The following is a 19,191-nucleotide window of genomic DNA, read 5'->3' as shown; positions in this document are numbered from 1 at the left end:
ATTTACTCATTACTTAGGACTCTGTTGTTGAAAATAGCGTGGAACTTACACAGAAGATGAAGGCTTCAACAGTTCCAAGTGTTTCAGAGGTATGAGATTATTCAGGTTTTATGATTTTATAGATTAATATATTACCTTTGAATTCCTTGTGCATGTTATCGTGGACCAAAAGACAAGCTACAGTAAAGTAAGATCTCAAGAATTTCACCAAAATATGAAAAAAGTGATTCCATGTGATGACAATCTTCTTTTTCTGGTCATTGAGAATATCTTCTTATTTCCTTTTCTTGGGATGAAGTTTATTTTTGTTTTACCTTTAAAAATTACCATTATATAGCTGAGGGAAATGAAGAAAGGAATTTGGGAATATTGCTAAAATGTAGCACTCCAAGGAAAAGAAAAGTACTAAATATTGTAATTTGTAACAGTCCAATTGGTTGTGAAAGTAAGTTGTGGCAAATTGACAAAGTGTAGTTTCTAGCGTTGTAACACATTTATAATCACTGGCTATTATCATCCTTTCACTTTTCTGCTTTAAAGCTCACCTGGGGCTTTGGTTGAGAAGTTATGTCTCCTTTCCACCACATCAGGTGGTACTGGTCAACTTGAATAATCAAAGAGTATTCTCTCTGAAAACTTTATCCACAAAATGCATCTCTGTCACTGAAGGGATTAAAAAGAATGGCCATTGTCAGTTATAATGACATCATCTGCTCCGAGGAAAAGCATAAGAGAGACAAAGTCAGTTTTCTACGTCTAGAAAACTTCGGGGGTATCCTTTATTTATAGACTAAGGCTCTTGAGTGTGTAACATGGCTTGGCTTTGTGTGGCTCCAAATGTGTAGAATAGAAATAACTCTTCAGATTCACATTTGGTAAACCCAGGTGTTCTGTGGAAGCTGGAAGTTATCCATTGGATTCTGAGGGTAAGAGGTGAAGCATTAGTGTCTCAGTGGAAAATTCAGTCCTAGAGAAGATTTGTTGGATAATAAATAATACATAGGTCTCCAGCAAATTTCCATGGAAGTTGCTGTGTCTGTAATGTTATATCCATTGGTGAGGTATTATTCTGTGTCATTGTGCTCGAAGAGAACAAAGGGAAGAAGATTATTTCAGAATAAGTTATGCACTAAATATATTTTACCTTAGATAAGATGTTTGTATTTTGTAGCAAAGCTGACTCTTTTTTATAGGATTTGAGCTTGCTTTTGAAACAGAAAATACTGTATAATTCAAGTTAGAAAATTGCCAACTGAGTAAGGTGGTGGTGGTGGTTTTGTTGTATTCTTTAAACTGAGTCTTGTAGAACTGAAAGAACTGAAATATATATGAATCTGGAAATCTAAAAGTCTGTATGTATGTTGACAGGTACCAAATGATTATGATAGTTATCTTTTCCCAAATATACATTGTTAGAGAATTGTCTTTCTGCTGTATCAATTATTTGTTACTGGAGTTGACAACTTCTCATTGTTTCCTGCACTGCATAAGCAATATAATTGTTAAAAGACTATGTACAAGGAATGTGAGCTGTAACTCTTAAAGTTGTGAACTTCAGTAACTGCCTGTTCAAGGAGTGTTATAAAGACTGTAAGTTTATCTATTTTTATATAGCATGTGGTACAAGAGGTTAAACAAGAAAGGCTAGCAGATGAAAAGGTGAAGGAAATGGCTGAAGAAATTCAACAGGAAAAAGAAGACCCCTCACATGTCTCAGAGGGGCATTTGGCTGACCAGAGCTCTGAGACAGACATAGGAGAAGAATTGGAACCAGAAGGTAGAATTCATTTTTATTAATAAGTAACTGTATTTTCTTAATACATCTATGTCTCTTTCCATTTTCTTAAGCATTTCTTACTAGCAGTAGGAGCTTCCTCATTATGAGAAGCATCATGACAGAAATGATATTCTGGGGTACTTTACAGCTGAAGCTGGGTGGTGGATATGGTGGTGTTATTTTCTTCCCAAATGGAAACTGCATTGTAATTGAATGCAAAAATCTGGTATTTGACCTAGATTCATAAAATATTAAAGGAAACCTGGCTTCCATTTTAAATGCCTTTATATTCTTCCTCAGAACTGTGCTGTTCTAAAGACTATTTTAATGAATATGCTCCTTTTGTCTGCAGATAACAGCCAGTGCTGATATCGGAAATCCTTTCAGACAGTGAGAGGGGTAGTTTGTCTTATCACGTCTGTGACATAAAGTTGTTAAAGGCAGATTTATTAAAAGATTATAAAAGCCAGGTTATCCTGTTCCACCTCTGAGTTTAAATTGTTTAGCATTGAAACAAACCAAGTCCACGATACAAAGTTTAAAGTAAATGCACAAGCAGAATGCTTAAATTATATGTTCAGTTGTTTACAGCTTCTGCATAAGAATTCTTTAGAAAAACTGGGAAAAATATGCTGTTGAATCCCTGTTATGTTTATAAGTAGTTTTCTCCAGAGAAAAAAGACCTGAATGCTTTAGAAAATAATCTACCTGCAAACAGAGCTACCTTCTTCATTACATGCGTATGGTGTTAAACACAGTCAGAGGCAATCCACAAATATTCCTATATAAAACTAACTGTTCATGCTTCAGTTCATCACAGGACTTGTATCATTCCGCACATAAACTTTCGTCTGGGAAACATTACTAATTTTTAGCAAATCAAAAAAATGCGCTTTAGACTTTAAACATCATTGATTTGCCAGTGTTAATCTTCTGCAAGGAAGAGAAGATTTACCTGGCACTTGTACTTTATTTATTAGAAAAGCAAATATATTGCTATCAGATTTCTCAGCAAGTCTCAGATGAACTGCAAATATAGGGGGTTTAACTACATTGATTTCCCTCCTCTCCCCCAGATCAAGTTGATGGACAAGAAAATGATGGCATTGAATCAATAGTAACTGACAGTGATGAGTGTATTGTTTCAACTCCACTATCCAAGACTGTTAAACAGGTGAGTCAGACTTGCCAAATAATTGCCACAAATACTCTAAGAAAAGTATTTTAAGCCTAATTTCTTCTCAGAGTAGCTTTGTTATATCTAAGGTCTATTTTAAGGCATTTTCAACAAATACATGGTTTCTGGTTCAAATAGACACCTTTTCACAGAGGGGAAAAAAGTAAACTTGACCATATTTTACATGTGATATAGTAACATGCAAACCTTGCACATATTTTCTAGTTCATCCACACAGATTCCTGACTTCCCAACAGTGTTAGAACAGAAATCAGTTTTGAGTAAGTTTTGTAAATTCTGCAGTATCTAATCACTTCAAGGTACTTCTTTTTCTGGTATTATTTGTGGACACACACAGTAATGATATTGTTTTTATTTGTTCTTAAAACCAGCAACTAATGAGCGTGAAGTCATATATGCAAAATAACAAAATACAGCATAATACAAATTTGGAAAATTTCCTTTGAGCAGCATTTAAATAGTATAGTTCTCCAAAAAAAAAAAAAGTTTCATATTTTTAGTTCTAATGTTGACTGGTCATTCTTAAAAAATATAACTAGTAATTGTAACAGTTGATAGTTCTCTAGTCTGTCTTGGTTGTTAAAGGACTGGGAGTATACTGGTTATATCCTGTCAAGTCTTACCTTTTTTGTTGTTCTGCAATACCTAGAGGTAGTATGAAGTTATGGGGGTGTTTTATCTGGTTTTGAATGCCGTGTGACATCTTACAAAGTAACTAGCAACAAGAAGCAATGCTTTGTATGAGAAATAGTGCTCCTTTTTAAGCTGTAGGAGCCATTTAGAAGTGCTATCACCAGTATACGCTGCGGAGACTTAAAGAAGGTACTTTTGAATTTAATTGTTTTATATGTAAATTCTAAAAAATTTTCATCTGTAATGTTGAGAACTAATATGACTGCTACTCATCACCATTAAGTCAAATGATAACACGGTTGATCTATGTATTTATAATCATTCTGTATTTTATTTTCTCAGAATTATTTAAGACCATTTCTGAGAGGATTTTGAATGTAGATTCATTTCAGATTCATTCATTTCTACCTCTCTCTGTTGATCTGTTCCTCTCGTAACACAGTGCATGTTCACGAAGGGTAGATATGACAACAGAAGCTATAAACTATGAAGGCACCATGTTTGATATTGGATTTTAAAAATAGGCATTATTATATTTGAAATCTTGGGTTAAATGTAGAATACAGCATGTGAAAAGTGTGATTGAAGTTTTATTTATTTAAGATTAAAAATCAGTGCCTTTTATCTTTTAGATAAATATCCTGCTGGTAATCAAGCACTGTAAATAAGACTTGTGATTTTTAGAGATCGTTATGCTAATTATCCTATAAATCTGAGTTGCATGCCAAACTGTTTAAGCCATTTAAGATCATACTGTTACTTTTTTGCATGTTGCAAATTAGACAGTTCATGGTTATTTCTTAGATATGTTGATCATAAGGGGTATCTAACAGATTTTCCAGTACTTAGCTGTACCACTTGCTTCTTTCTCTTTTCTTCTTGTCTATGATGTATAATTAATCATAGATTACTTCATTTTGTTTCATTTCATTTACAACATTTATGAGCTTCACTTTGTCGGTATGAAATGCTTGTCCCCTTCTTTCCTTTCCAAAGTGGCGTAATTAGTGTTAGCATCTTTTTTAACAGGCTACATAAAGTTTAGTGGCTGGATTAAATCAAGTCATTAACATAATGTGCTATACAATTTGCCCCTATCTCTTTTCGTTTCCAGTACATCAAAGTGCCACAGAGTGCCAGTGTAATTGGGCCTTGCTAGCTTGTCAGGTTCAGTCAGGCTGATGGCTGCTGCTTTTACTAAAAAGCTTCCAGGCATGATAATTAATAGAGAAAAGAAGTCTGAGAAATGTAAAAGTTTGGACAGTTCTCTATGAATATTTCATACATTTGAATAATCAGAAGTTAACATTATCAATTTGATGTATAATACATTGATTAAAAGCCTTGTTTCAGATCCTCAAAATAGACATCAAAACTGGGAATTTGCATTTTCTTTGGCATGGCTTTATATTTAAAAAAATATGTTTAAAAAAAAAAATCTCTTCTTCCATCCCCTCCTCCCTTTCCCCCTCATGTCTACACTGTATCCTTACAGGACATAATACAGCATTCAGTTATCACAATAAAATTTACTGATGTCGGCTTCCAAGTTGTCTTAAAATGTGTCCATAAGGAAATTACTGGCAAAACCTAATTTATTTGGTGGTGGTTCTGTTTTTTTTCTATAGGTGTTTAAGTCTCTATTTTTTGTTGCAGATACTGTGAGTGCATTAGCTTGTGCTAATAGCAGTTTATTGAAAACTGTCATCATTTCCTGTGAATTAAGGTCTTAATCTCTCTTTAGACACCATTAAAAAACAATAGCAATCACTTGGGGTCTGCTGGTCAATGAAACATGTTTCTGCAGAGGTGGAAAGATGTAAAGGAGCTTGTAAGCTTATATATAGCAATGCATTAAATAATTTTCCTGTTATTATGTCTTTTTTGTACAATTATTTGACCAGTGTATTTCCTCTTATGAGGTATCTGCATTTGGGGAAGTAAGTGTGCCTCACATACTAATATTTATAAAACAAGAGGAAAATAAAATCAGAGGAAGATAAAAGTACCTTATTAAAGCTTCATAGTCAATATTTTCAAAGGCTACTGAGGGGTCTAAGATTAAAAAAGACCATTTCCCGTTCTGCGTCTTTCAGGTGATTCTTTCATACTACAGTCACTATTAGGAACTAAAGTAAAAGTAAGTTTGAAGAATCCAGGAAAATACTAAATTGTCTTTTGCCACTGATAAAGTTTGAGGTGGTGGTCGTTTGAATAGACAGTACACTGAAATGATGGATTTAAAACTTGTAGCACTTGTCAAATATACTTTAAAGTAATAATTAATTAATAGCATGTACTACAAGTCATTCTTCTTGATGGAAGAACTGAAAGAAGAGGGAGAAGCAACACTAAAACAGCCCCAAACACCAGCTTTTAAAATGATTCAAATGAAGGGAATCTTAAGTCACTAGGTACCCATTACGTTTTAGGTAACAAATAAAACTAATTAGTCAGAATATAAAACAGAATGTCAGATTTAAGGCTGAGTGCATAAGCCCACAGGAAAAGCATCAACAGGAGCCATTTTGAACCTAGCTGGTAATATTTTTTATTGTTATGAATGTGAATGCTCCTCAGTTGCTTACCTGAGAGACTGTATCTATCAGAGCTCATTGACATGCAAGTAAGTTACGGTGACTTTACAAGGAAAAAGGAGTATTTTTATAACTGCAAGTCTAAAAAGAAAAGGATGGGATTTGAAACTAAATTAGGGTTTTGATTAGCTGTGATGTATGTTACCAAGTATAATTTTTTTCACACTGTCAGTAATACGAGAGAGAATCAAATTCCATTCATTTTTGCATGTGTATATTGCCCCCACACAACATTAATGGCATGGTGATGTGGGAGGAACAGTATCAAATGTTAAGTATTACAGTTCTAAATAAGAGCTGTATAAAAATTTGCAATTTGGTATATTGTTTTTTTCACTGCAGATGGACTCTTAACAGATGAAAATACTATACTGATGCTTCAGCTTTCTTCCCATACTAAGGGTTTTTTTTCTAAATGAATTAACTTTCAAATAAGATTTTTAAAATTTATTTTATTTTCAATCAAACCATAGGTCTGTGATCCACGTGTAGAAGAATGCATGCATAGATACATACAAAAGCAGAAATCAGATTATATTTGTTCAGTTTTTTACATATTACTGCTACTTATTTCATCTTATTTCTGTAACTTAAATGTTGACATGTATTAGCATACCAAAAATGTACAGAGTAAGACCTCTTTTTGTCAAGAAATTTTCAGTCTTTCATGCCTATTTATCTAAGGATCATGCTTCCTTTTGAAATGAAAGGTAATTTTAAGTTGAGGGAGCATTTGAATTACTAAATTAGGTACTGATGTAGCTGGCTGGCTTTGAGATCTGTTAAGGTCATTATTTGGATTCAATTTTATCTGCTAGTATAATCAATAGGAAGTATTTAAACACTAGAATGTCCCCTCTGAGATGATCTGGGAGAGAGAGGGGTGTGGCTTGGTTCAGGACTGTAACAATATTGCTTATGTAGCCTTCCCCACTTCCTGGGGAGAAAATAAACTCAAGAGTTAAGGAAGTTGGTATCTCATGAGTCAAACAGCTCCAGATACATTTGGGTTTTTATGTTTACTCATCCCTAGAAACAGTTTTTATCTTTGGAAGTTGTTAGTTGGGGCAGTGCCACAGGCAAGTTGCAAAACCAGATCTTTAAAAACAATTTAACTTCAGGAGAAACATTGAACAATCTTATTTTTAATCTCCAGAAAGAGTAGGGGAGGCAAGCCGTTTTTGATGGGAAGAAAGTATATTATTGAGGTGATCAAAAGTTGTATTATGAGCAAAGTGCAAATGTGACTTTTAAGCTCAGATGTATAGCTGTCCTGGTCATGGTGGGAAAGCTTCAGATCCCTCAGGAGCTTGGTATTTTCCAAAATGTTTGGTGTTTTATACTGAATTAAAAATTGTCTTTTCTTAAAAAAACAATGCATTGATGGGTATGTTACAGATTTGCATAGAAGAGTCCATATTTAATCACTGAATTATTTCAAGCAAAGAAATTCATGCCTTTGACAATATTTAAGATGAGTTCATGCTTTGAAAATGAGCAATTTGGACTCTGCACTAGATAAAATGACAGCAGCCAGAGACATACTTATTGTCACAATTAGATTTCTTTTCTTTAGTGTGTTCTTAATTCTAGTCAGAGCTGGTGGGTTTGTGTCGAGCCTTATTATGGCACTAACCTTGCACCATTGCCTTCTCCTCCTAGCAGAGAAGAGTGCTGCTAGGGGAAATTTACAGGTGCCTTTCCCTCCTTAGAGTAAATCCAGCTCCAATAAAGCCCTTGAACAAGGAAACATCTTTGTGCCCTAGGTCTTTGGGAGAGTCTAAAGTGCGTGCACTTCTGTTAACTCCCATCCGTTTGGAGAAGGAACAGGGAGCATTGCCATATCCCTCTTTCTATTCTCACATCTGCACCATTGGTGGGAAAATCTAAAAATTGTAGATGTTGTTCCTAACACCGCATACAGTTGAAGACTAGAATAATTTTTTGTAATATGTATTTCTGTGTAATATGTTTCCCTGTTAATCATAATTGCTTAACGAGTAATGTTTATGTCTCTGAACAGGTAAATTAGATTGACATTCCTGTGATAGCATTGCTTTATAGCTCTGTTGGGACATTGTTAATGGGATGATCACAGGAATTTGGCACTTTTTAGAGGCAGAGGATACTTTCTAATACAACAAATATATATGTCACTCAAGTAATATTAATAGTGCTTGAAGCATTGATAGCAAATGGATGATTATTTGTGATTATTGGACAAGAGCTTATAGTTTATCTGCTTTGTGCTTGAAGTAGAAGGGAACAAGTAGGTGAGTGGACTGTGGAAATAAATACATAAAATATTAAGGAGTACAGCTTAAATATTTTTGAGCATCGGCAAAAACAGGATTCAAGTTGAATGAGTTTCCTTTGAGTTCTTCAAGAGCAACATATAAGTTAAAACTGAATGTAAAATGTAGGAACACTGTTTACATTGTTCCTATAAGCAAGACGTTTTCAATGATGCTGTTCTGTGCAGAAGGCACAGACTCTTCTTTTGTAGAACACTTAATTCTGTGGGATGCTCTTGTGGATCATTTGAGTCAATTGGGGTTTTATTGTTCACATCAAAGTCTTTGCATTTTATTGTGACCAAAAAGAAAATTGAAGTATGGAATATACAGCTTCTTGAAGGTAGCAGTCAAGACTCTTTATGGAGAAAAAAAACCCTAACAGTTGTTTTTAATCTCAGACATCAGAAAGATGACAAAAGTTATGTTGGGACTTCAAATTCTGACGTAGTGTCCAATACATTTAGTACTTAACCTAATCCTCAAGCTTGTTAAGAATTCAGTGACTTCCAAATCTCTGGGTAGTATTAATTGCAAAGAATCAATATTATATGGTGAAGAAAGACTATTGCCATAGAATAAGTGTCTTGTCAGTGTTTGTTTTCCTTACTTGAAGGGGATGCACCAAACCAGTTTCTCAGACACTCCTTGAAAGCATTTACTCGTCTGCATTTTAATAGACCCATCTAGTTTCTCTGTTAGAGGAAATTTCATATTATATTTTGTTTTAAATACTAAATTCAAAGAATAATTTTATTCCCATCAAAGTAGAATGATTTGTGGAAAGTAATTGGTCATGACAAACTATCCATTTTTCACTTGAATGGTAATAAGAGACCAAGATTTAAAAAAAAAAAAAAAAAAAAACCAGCAATAGCGTAGAAAAATATTTGAATAACGTAATTCCCTCTGCATCACAGAAATACAAAAGGTTGTTTAAAAATTAATTCCTATCATATATTGGATGCAACATGTATTTTCAGCATGGCTACATAATATGAGTGTTTTTGTGTTAGCAGTGAAATATGTCATGCTAACCGTGCTGTTCTAAAGCAGTCCTGTATTTTTATTTGTAAGTGCTTTTTTTAATCAACTTTTGTTTTCTATTGTATATGCTCTATTCATGTTTAATATTAATAAAACCAAGCCTTAAAATACTTTTGACCATTTAGCTGTGAAGTAATATTTTTTTTCCTACAGTTTTCTAATAGTATGACTCAGTTGTTTGCTCAGCTTGTTAGAAAGCAGAACACCTGGATTTACCCTGCTCTCCTTAGAAAATCTGTAATATTCTTTGCTTACAATATGCAATTACAAGTGTTAAATGTGTCAAACAAATTTTAAGATATGTAAAAGGAATACTTCATAATACAGGATATTATATTTGGACTTGATTCATAAACTACTGTCTGTGTACAAACTAGGTTGACATAGCTGCTAAATACTTTGGGGCGAACAAAACCACTCAGCGTATCACTTTAAATACAGATGCTAATACATCTGTTCAATGCAAGAAGAAAAGAGTTGTTTCTGAAGTAAAATTAGACAATAGAGCCAATTTCATTTTTTATGCATGTGAATGTAGAGTGCTTGAGGTTATTAGTTGAAACTGAGTAACCTTTCCAGGCTTTCATCTCTTTCTTTTCAAATTTGAATATGAAAAGCATATTCAAGTCAAAGACCATCACTTTAATGACATTTGGCAGTCATTTGATTTATTAGATTTTAGGAAAAAAAAAATTCCTTTAAATATTTCATCATTCTATGCTAATCCCAGTAATATTGCCAGCTGAAGCCATGTACCTGTATTAGTGGAGACAGAATGGTGTGGAATTTTCTGTCATCCTAGTAAAATTTCCATGAATCTACTGAATAATAAAACAACCTTATTGAAATATTCAGATTTGGGTTTTTAGTTAAAGTGTCTTAGGATACATAATAAAAGAAAATGTCTTTCGAGAGGAGGGGGTAAAATTACTTCATCAAATATTGAAAGGGCTTGACAGCAATGGAAATTGTTCTGTATGATGGATATTTTTACAATAGGATACACCTGCTTTTCAGTTTGATTAATTATATAATTTGCTTGGAAAAATATAATCTTACTCCATAATAAATTAGCATACTAGCTTGCAGTTCATTGACTTGCAGTTCTAACAGTAAATCTAGAAAGCAAATCTTTGGAATATAATTTATTACTTCAAGTGATTTAAGTTTACAATCAAAAATTGTCAAAATATTTCCCCATAGGAAATATTTCCTATAGGAAGAATATTTTTAATAAAGTTATGAACCCAAAAAGGCAGAAGTAAAAAAAAAAAAAGAAAAAAAATTAAAAAAAGGCATTTTTGAACTCCAACATGTTCTGTTTGCTCTTTGAAGACTCTCATCTTTGAATGCTCACCTATATTCTCCAATTTTGACACCGTAGTGGCTTTTCTTTCTTTGAATCACAGAGTCACCTAGGGAAATATTTGTGACTCTTTCTCTGGAGACTGACATTTCCATTTAAACACGTAAAGCTTATTAAAATTTATCTGTATGCAAATAATACAGACTTTGCCAAATATTATGAAACAATTTCATCTAAGCAACAAAAAAATGTCATTTTAGTTAAAGATAATAAGAAAAGGCTCTGGTGAAGAACACTTGGAATATTGCTTTTATTATCGCATTGCTAGTTTTAACTTTTAAATGTATATTTGATTTAACTAGAAAAGACCAGTATATGAAGTTGAATTCCATATAAAAACAGTGTTACTTTACATGCCTAACTAGTTCGTGACTTGATGGTTTTTTATTGAACTATTTGCAGTACAGTCTACAGTAGGCACTGAATCTAACAATCCTCTTTCATTCGGAAAACTTCAGAATCCAAGATTACTGAGTCTGTTTCCAGCAGTTACAGGATCAAGATACAAATCACTCTGCTGTGTAGCTAAAAATAGTGGCAACTGAAATTCGTGGTTCAGATGTAATTTGTACATGAAGATAACCTTAACTTAATCTTCTCCAGCAGAGTAGGACCATTGCAAAAATATTTTCAACACCAAGTGTAAATCAGTATTTGTTGCAACAATTTTCATAACTACAAACCCTGGGGCTTCAGAATCTTACTGTGGTTTTGTCAAAATCAATGAGTGTTCATCATACAAAATAGCCAATGATTTACATGTATGTTTGTTTTCTGTTAACAATTCAAGAAACACGAAGTAATTTGTATTACGTTTGTGCTTTGTTTTGAAATAGGCCACTGAAAAAATCCGGATTGAAATTCTATCACTTTGTCTTACTGAGTCACGAATTACACTGGATGAAACAATCCAGCAGCTGTTTGTAGAATGCAGATTATACAATGTCCTTGAAAAGGAGACCCCACTGTCACTTCGAAAACCAGCAAGTGGTCAGACGATTCACTACAACTTTAACACTGGTAAGTATGATGTATTCCTGGGCAGGCTTGGTTCTTCTCATAAATTCTGTCTTAGGAAAATGCTTGCCAATAAAGCCTACTTCTTATACATATATTATAGTTTCATTTATCTGTGAACTGATTGTATTTATCTATTTCTCAAAGATTTTGGGAAATATTCAGTGTTGGTTTTAATCAATGAGGTAAGGATGCGATTATCGAGTATAAAATGAATTATTAAAGTAGGCTTGTGTATGAAATGCTAAGATTACAACATAATTAAATATGCTGCTAGCACATAAATTTTAAAATTAGGCTGTACATCACTAAAATCTATATATTCATATTAGAAGAAAATGATGACATGATTTCTCTATCAATACATGATGATGCAGCAAAAGAAAAACATTCCATGTAACCATGTAGAACTAAAATACAGTTGAAAAGAGAAAATGTGTAATTGGACTTGATCATCACTCAGCAATACTTGGTGGTTCTCTAACAAGAACTTTTTTAAATAAGAAATTATTTCGCCATGTTTAATACTAATACGTAGCTACTTATTTTTACAAGACCAGGTAGATATAGGACAAGGGGTAACGGGTTTAAACCGAAAGGGGATAGATTCTGACTGGATATGAGCAAGAAATTCCACATGGAGAGGGTGGTGAGGCACTGGAACAGGTTGCCCAGAGAAGCTGCGGATGCCCCATCCCTGGAAGTGTTCAGGGCCAGGCTGGATGAGGCTTTGAGCAACCTGGTCTAGTGGAAGGTGTCCCTGCCCATGGCAGGGGGTTGGAACTGGGTGGTCTTCAAGGTCCCTTCCAAACCAAACCATTCTGTGATTTCATAATATTTAACCCTGCTATTTCTGATGCCATTCTCTAATAAATGAACATTTGAAAATACTTTATGTCAATACACCATGTAATTTACACTAGCTGCATACACAGAACTATTGCAGTAATTGATAGTTCTCTTGTTAATTGAAATAGCTGGGAAAAGAAGTATTTATTAACTTTTTTTTTTATGTCTATTTCATTTAGGATTCAGTCTGAGTGCTTCATTTTTGTCTTGGACTTTTTAAGTATTGTATTTTTAGCTGAGAGACTCCTGGAGCACTTCAATTTTTTGCTATTTGTGACACACCACGAATAAGACATTCAAATTAAGCATTCCTTCAGAATAATTTTGTAAAAGTGGCTTTCCAAAAGTGGTGTCAGAGTGAGATCTTTAAAATTCCTACTGTCTAGAAACCTGATTTTAGAAAGAGATTTACCAGAGAATTTACTCATTAAATCCTCCTAATAATCAACCTATTGGGTTACCTCATAGTTGAAGAATGAAATCCTTCATAGCTGTCCTATCAACCATCACTATAGTGGGAATGCCCATTTGAGAGAGAATGTAGAGGACAGGGCAGAATGTGCTAACTTCTGTGACTCTGAGAAAGACAGTAATCTTTCTGTAAGGCTTTAGGGATAAACAAAGCAAAACAAAACAAAAAAACCCACAAAAACACAAAAACTAATGGCACTGCAAACTCTTTCACTCACTAAGGCTTATTTGCATTCAAACAAATGGGATTTTTGGCTTCATATACTAAATGAGACATCAGACAAGTAAGAACTCTTGTTATGAACTGGACAATACTCATCTTGAGCTGCTGTAAACACTTTTCCAAATGTTCTAGATTGGCAGATGTAGTTGAAATAATTTTTTTAAAACCTGCTTTGAATAACACCATAAGCCAATAAAAGGCATTTAACACTTTTAATTTCTATTGTTTCTTGAATTCTCCCTGAATTTCTTACATTCAGAAAGTATAAAGAAAGTGTTCAGAAAGTATAAAGATTCTTATGCCATATTCTGATTCCTGTGTATATTGAGAATGGTCTAAGCATATTAATTTTTTAAGTATTGACTCTGCTGTGTTTCACTACTTTATGATGGATACAGAAAAAAATTTCAGACTCTTAATGTTATAAAACTCAGAAATATTTCAAGCTGTGATATTTGAAAATAGTAACATGCTTTGTAGAGACTGTAATTCATAAGGCTTTCCAGTCTGGTAGTGCTGTATCATACTATTTCTGGTAGTCAAAACTGGGCTTGACAACTGATTTTTGTATTTGCTGCTTAAGTATTAAATACAGAACTGTTTAAACTTTAATCTATACTAACAAATTCGTATCAGGAGGTGGTTTTGGTCTTAGTTGCTTCAGGATCGTGTTCTGCAGCATAATACCAGTATGGTTGTTATTTGCAGAGTTTTGCTTAGATAATTGGTCATCTAATTTCTACTCAAGATTAGCTTTGCATAAAGGAGAAGAAAAATCTAATGAGTCTGCTGTTTGATAATGTCAGTTGGAAAGCCACTAAGATAATAGTAATGAAATCTGCATGAGTGTTTACTATAGCTTTACTGCATCTCTTATTCATTTCTAATTAGATTTGAGCATGTTGAATATTTGAGGTTAATTGAATATTTTCTTTAATAAAAATGAGATTTTCATGGGTAGAAAGAAATTTACTTTGACCTTAGAAGGAAACTAAGTCTTCTAGGTTTTTACATGGAGAAAATCAGGATAACTACATAAGTAATCTAAAAAATTATTAATCTTATAAATAAAATATTTAATATTATTTATAACTGGAACAGCTTGACTGTTCTAAAAGCATATTAACTAATAAATAAGGCTTCATGAGATTTGTTGCTTAAAAAAACCTGAAGTTTTTCCATACCTTTTGCACATCCTTTGCTGTCACTGCTTGATTTGTAAGATACCAGAAGATTAATGGAATCTTGCTGAAAAACAATATAGGAGAACTCCATTATTCTGTGCATAGAAGATCCTATGAATTTCCCTTTTCACAAATGGTTAGACATGTAACTTGACATTAATTGTTTGCTTTGACCAGAACTTGTTGGCTAGGAATGGTTAGAAGATCACTTTCTTTCTTCCAAGGTCTTGTAACAGAAACTTGAATGGGAGATCTGTACGCTCTACAGTTACACTGTATAACTGTTGATTTCCCAAGGCATTAAGTATTATATCTACTGAGTCCAGAAGAGAACACGAAGATGCTCAGAGGGGTGGAGCACCTCTGCTATGAAGACAGACTGGGAGAGTTGGGCTTGTTCAGCCTGGAGAGGAGAAGGCTCTGGGGGAGACCTTATTGCAGCCTTCCAGTACCTGAAGGGGCTACAAGGAAGCTGGTGGGGACTTTTTACAAGGGTCTGTAGTGACAGGACAAGGGATAACGGGTTTAAATTGAAAGTGGGGAGGTTTAGAGTAGACATCAGGAAGAAGTTCTTCCCAGAGGGGGTGGTGAGGCACTGGCACAGGTTGCCCAGAGAAGCTGTGGATGCCCCATCCCTGGAAATGTTCAAGGCCAGGCTCGGGGAGGCTTTGAGGAACCCATGGCAGGGGAATTGGGACCGGGTGGTCTTCAAGGTCCATTCCAACCCAAACCATTCTGTGAATCTATGATACTGATGGTCCTACTGACTGAGAAGAGGAGCTGTTATGTTTATTAGTGGTGGAAGGAGTTAATAGAATATCCAAGAATGTTTCTAAGCACTACAGTCACATGAATTCAAAGAAGAGTGGAAATTGCCAAATTGCACTCTCACCATGGCTATCCTGTAATTTGGTAAAAATAAAGAATTCTGAATTTTTAATGGGTTCTTTGATTTGATCATAATAAGGAATGAATTCATATTTTAACCTTTTTATGCGGTATCAAATTGTGTGATAGAAATTACTTATTTCTAGTCATGTCACCATATGTGCTTTAAAGTGAATGCAATGGCAGTTTCAGTCAGAAAAACATAGGTAAACCTGTTGCTCCAAGCAAACAAAGTCCAGCTTCCCTCACATATAAATGCATCTATTGATATTGGACTCTTAATTTCAGTAAAATAAACATTTTTCTTGTCAAAGTCAGTATTACTCAAGTTATGAAGGAAAAGTTATTTCATAAATGTTGTTAAAAAAAAGCATTCGTATTTTATTAAATACAAAGACTTGACCAGAAAAAAACGCTCAGATGGCAAGAAAATTAGGAGAACGTAAGATTGATAGAAGGTGTGAAGTGTATCCTTATCCCTTTATATAATGGTTCTAAAGAATAGGCAGCAGAAGGACAAGGATAATACGTGAAATTTTGCAAAGGTTTTGTATGCCATTTAATTGGAAAGCTTTCTCTTTTGAATGAACAGGTGGTTATTTGAACACCTTGAATTACAGGTGTAAGTAGACCAAAGGAAAGAGAGCTGGGGGAAAAAATGATGGGGCTTATTTTTTATAAAAATAAACTTTTGGATATCCAAATTCTAAAAGATGGATTCCTTAGTGTAACCCAAATGGAAATGTTAAGGCCTGTCATCAGAAGACATTGTTACACTTATTTGTGTTTATTCCTTTTCTCCATTAAGGTTCAGCACTGTATGAGGCCTTTTTTCTTCATAATTTTGATGAAACTCTGCTTCATCACGTAGCCATTTACTTTTGTTAGGAAGTGAACTATATAAAACTATGCTATGACAGAACCAGCTGTGTTAATGTTTGGAATTGCAGTGATTTTTAACAGGGTTCCAGGATCATTGTAATCTGCAAGTTTTAGTGCTTCTTTAGGAAAAACTTTACAATTATAATTTTAGGTACAAACTGTCACAAGTTACTTCTGAATGCGTTTTGCAATTAATTGAATAGAAATAGATGTTCAGTGCCTCGGAGCAATTCAGGCAGTGCTAAGGTGTGATATGATAGCATGTTATTCATCTGGATCTAAAAATTCTATTTTTACTATGGTTAATCATTTTCCCCCAACTTGAATGGAGCCTTTGTGTTGAGTGTTTTACTTTCTAGTCTGAATTATTTTTTTGAGTGAAATGAATTCAAACTCTTTAGGTTTGTAAATAATAGCCATTTAAAACTGAGATACAGAACTACTGAATTTTGGAAATTCCATTTGGGATGCGTATGGGGAAGGAGAAGAATCTGTTGATGTGGCAGGTCCTTTGAAGTTCTTTGGCTGTCCATCTGTCTCCCTGCTGCCTCCTCATCACTTCCTGTGATGGCCCCAGGAGCACTTGGCCATGAGAGTAGCACATGTGGAAAGTCATCCACATGCCCAAAAGAATAGCAGATGCCAGTAACAGCTTCTTCCAACCTGTCAAAGAAAGTAAGAATGTGGGAACTAAGGATTCCAAGGTATAGCACCAACGCTTTGCTTTCTGTTAGCAGAAAAAAGGGTGTTAAATTGCAGATTCCTTTGGCTGAGTAATTCAGACACCAATTGTAAGTGATGGCTTTCTGAAAGTAACTAAGTTTTAATAGTGATTCTGCTGGCCAGGTAAGAGCTGAGGAGCAGCTTTGGAGAAACCTACTGAACCACTGGCTCTGCAAGATGTGCTTCCTAGAAGAACTTGTATAGAGATCCGTCTTTCTGTAAATCCCTTAACAAGGAATTACTTGAGCTGCCTTATCTCTTTTCCATACTCCTGTATTCCAGTACTCTCTCCTTCTTGATAGAACTGATCATTTCTGTTTATACAAATAAGTTCATTTTGGGTAATAGAAAAGAGGAGGAAATAAATATTTCTGTCAGCACAGAGAAAAAGGAAACATGAATGTGATGTGGAGAATGAAAAAGAATGTGTGTGAGTACAGTGGCAGAGTAACTAAAAAAGAGTGAGGCATGTGAATATTAAAGATCTTGGAATTTAAAGTCAGACAGGTTTCTAGCTCCTCCTCCTGCCCTCAAAAACAAAAGAAAACTGTTCTTTAAAGACTTGTTTGTTTCTTAGAGGGTTATACTCATTCTAGTTACGTCCTACCAGAGTTGTTTTAGCTGCATTTTTTTCTTTGGAGGAAAAAAAAAAACATTCCTTTAACACTGTTTTTCCATTTTCACTTCCTGAATTTGTATAATCTTTCACTGTGGTTTACTGATACTTGAAGGCTGCTACCATTTGCAAGAAACCAGCTACTTTGTTAATATAAGATGCCCAAAAAGTTCTTAGAGAATTTCCTAAAACCCTGTTTCTCATTCTTAGTGTTTTTTCCAAACCAAGGCTATTTTTCACTGTAGGTCATATTAATGATAAAAATATTAAAAGCTGGTCCTTGTGTTTGTATTTTAAATGAAAACAATAAAAGCCTTTCAGAGCACTCACGCACACTCCTCAGGCTGGGGATTTTCTCCAGTCCACTGGTCTAGATGTTTCTCTTACTGAAATATTGTGGCAAGAAAGGAGTATTAAATTACTGAGGCTGTCAAAAAGGACAAGCACTCTGCCATACGTTATCATTATCACTAGCTTCCTCAGTGGAAGAAAATGCAGTAAATCACTTCAAATACAAAGCCATAAAGACCACTGGCTTTTAAAATCATGACTGCTATTGCCATTAACAGAAAATGACAGCTATGTGGCATGCTGCTTGTATCTTTTTTGACAGTGTGCACATAAACCTGCCAGTGACATGCCATTAGATCACATGACCTTTCAAATTTGATTCTAACATTGTTTCTTTTCCTTACTAAAGACAAGGGAAAGTAATGTTTATTTTGCTTTGTTCTTTTCTACGTGCTCTTATTCTAAAAGATGAAAAACAACTAATAACTAATTATATTAATTCTGTTTTGCATTGCAGTGATACATGTGGATAAGGCAAATAATCGCGCAAGAAGAGAGTATCTCAAGTCTATGCTGCTAAAGCCAGATCAATGTTCTGACAGGTACATATTAATGCTGAATTCATGCTGAATCATGGAATGTTTTGGGTTGGAAGGGACCTTTAAAGACCATCAAGTCCCACCCCCCCTGCCATGGGCAGGGACACCTTCCACTAGACCAGGTTGCTCAAAGCGTCATCCAGCCTGGCCTTGAACACTTCCAGGGATGGGGCATCCGCAGCTTCTCTGGGCAACCTGTCCCAGCGCCTCACCACCCTCTCTGGGAAGAAATTCTTCCTGGTATCTAATCTAAACCTCCCCCCTTTCAATTTAAACCCGTTACCCCTTGTCGTGTTACTACAGGCCCTTCTAAAAAGTTCTCCCCCAGCTTTCCTGTAGGCTCCATTCAGGTACTGGAAGGTGCCATAAGGTCTCCCTGGAGCCTTCTCTTCTCCAGGCTGAAAAAACCCAACTCTCGCAGCCTGTCCCCATGGCAGAGGTGCTCCAGCTTTTGGACCATCTTTGTGGCCTCCTCTGGACTCGCTCCAGCTGGTCAATATCCTTCTTCTGCTGAGGGCACCAGAGCTGGACGCAGC

At 34.8% G+C, this 19,191-nt stretch overlaps 1 protein-coding gene across 1 annotated transcript in view; it reads left to right on the top strand.

The window, feature by feature from the left end:
* Window positions 1-18,658, top strand: part of LOC104505685 (protein fantom-like) — a gene marked incomplete at its 3' end in the record, with an annotated part of 57,024 nt that extends 38,366 nt beyond the window's left edge. The window contains 5 exon segments of the mRNA XM_010152272.1: window positions 18-89; window positions 1,615-1,777; window positions 2,872-2,951; window positions 11,749-11,932; window positions 18,574-18,658. Coding sequence (XP_010150574.1) covers window positions 18-89; window positions 1,615-1,777; window positions 2,872-2,951; window positions 11,749-11,932; window positions 18,574-18,658 — 584 coding nt within the window.
* Window positions 18,659-19,191: the final 533 nt, after the last annotated feature.

This window comes from Eurypyga helias, unplaced genomic scaffold, assembly GCF_000690775.1.
Source record: "Eurypyga helias isolate BGI_N326 unplaced genomic scaffold, ASM69077v1 scaffold13035, whole genome shotgun sequence".
Taxonomy (NCBI): domain Eukaryota; kingdom Metazoa; phylum Chordata; class Aves; order Eurypygiformes; family Eurypygidae; genus Eurypyga; species Eurypyga helias.
This window is presented reverse-complemented; position numbering and strand designations above follow the sequence as displayed.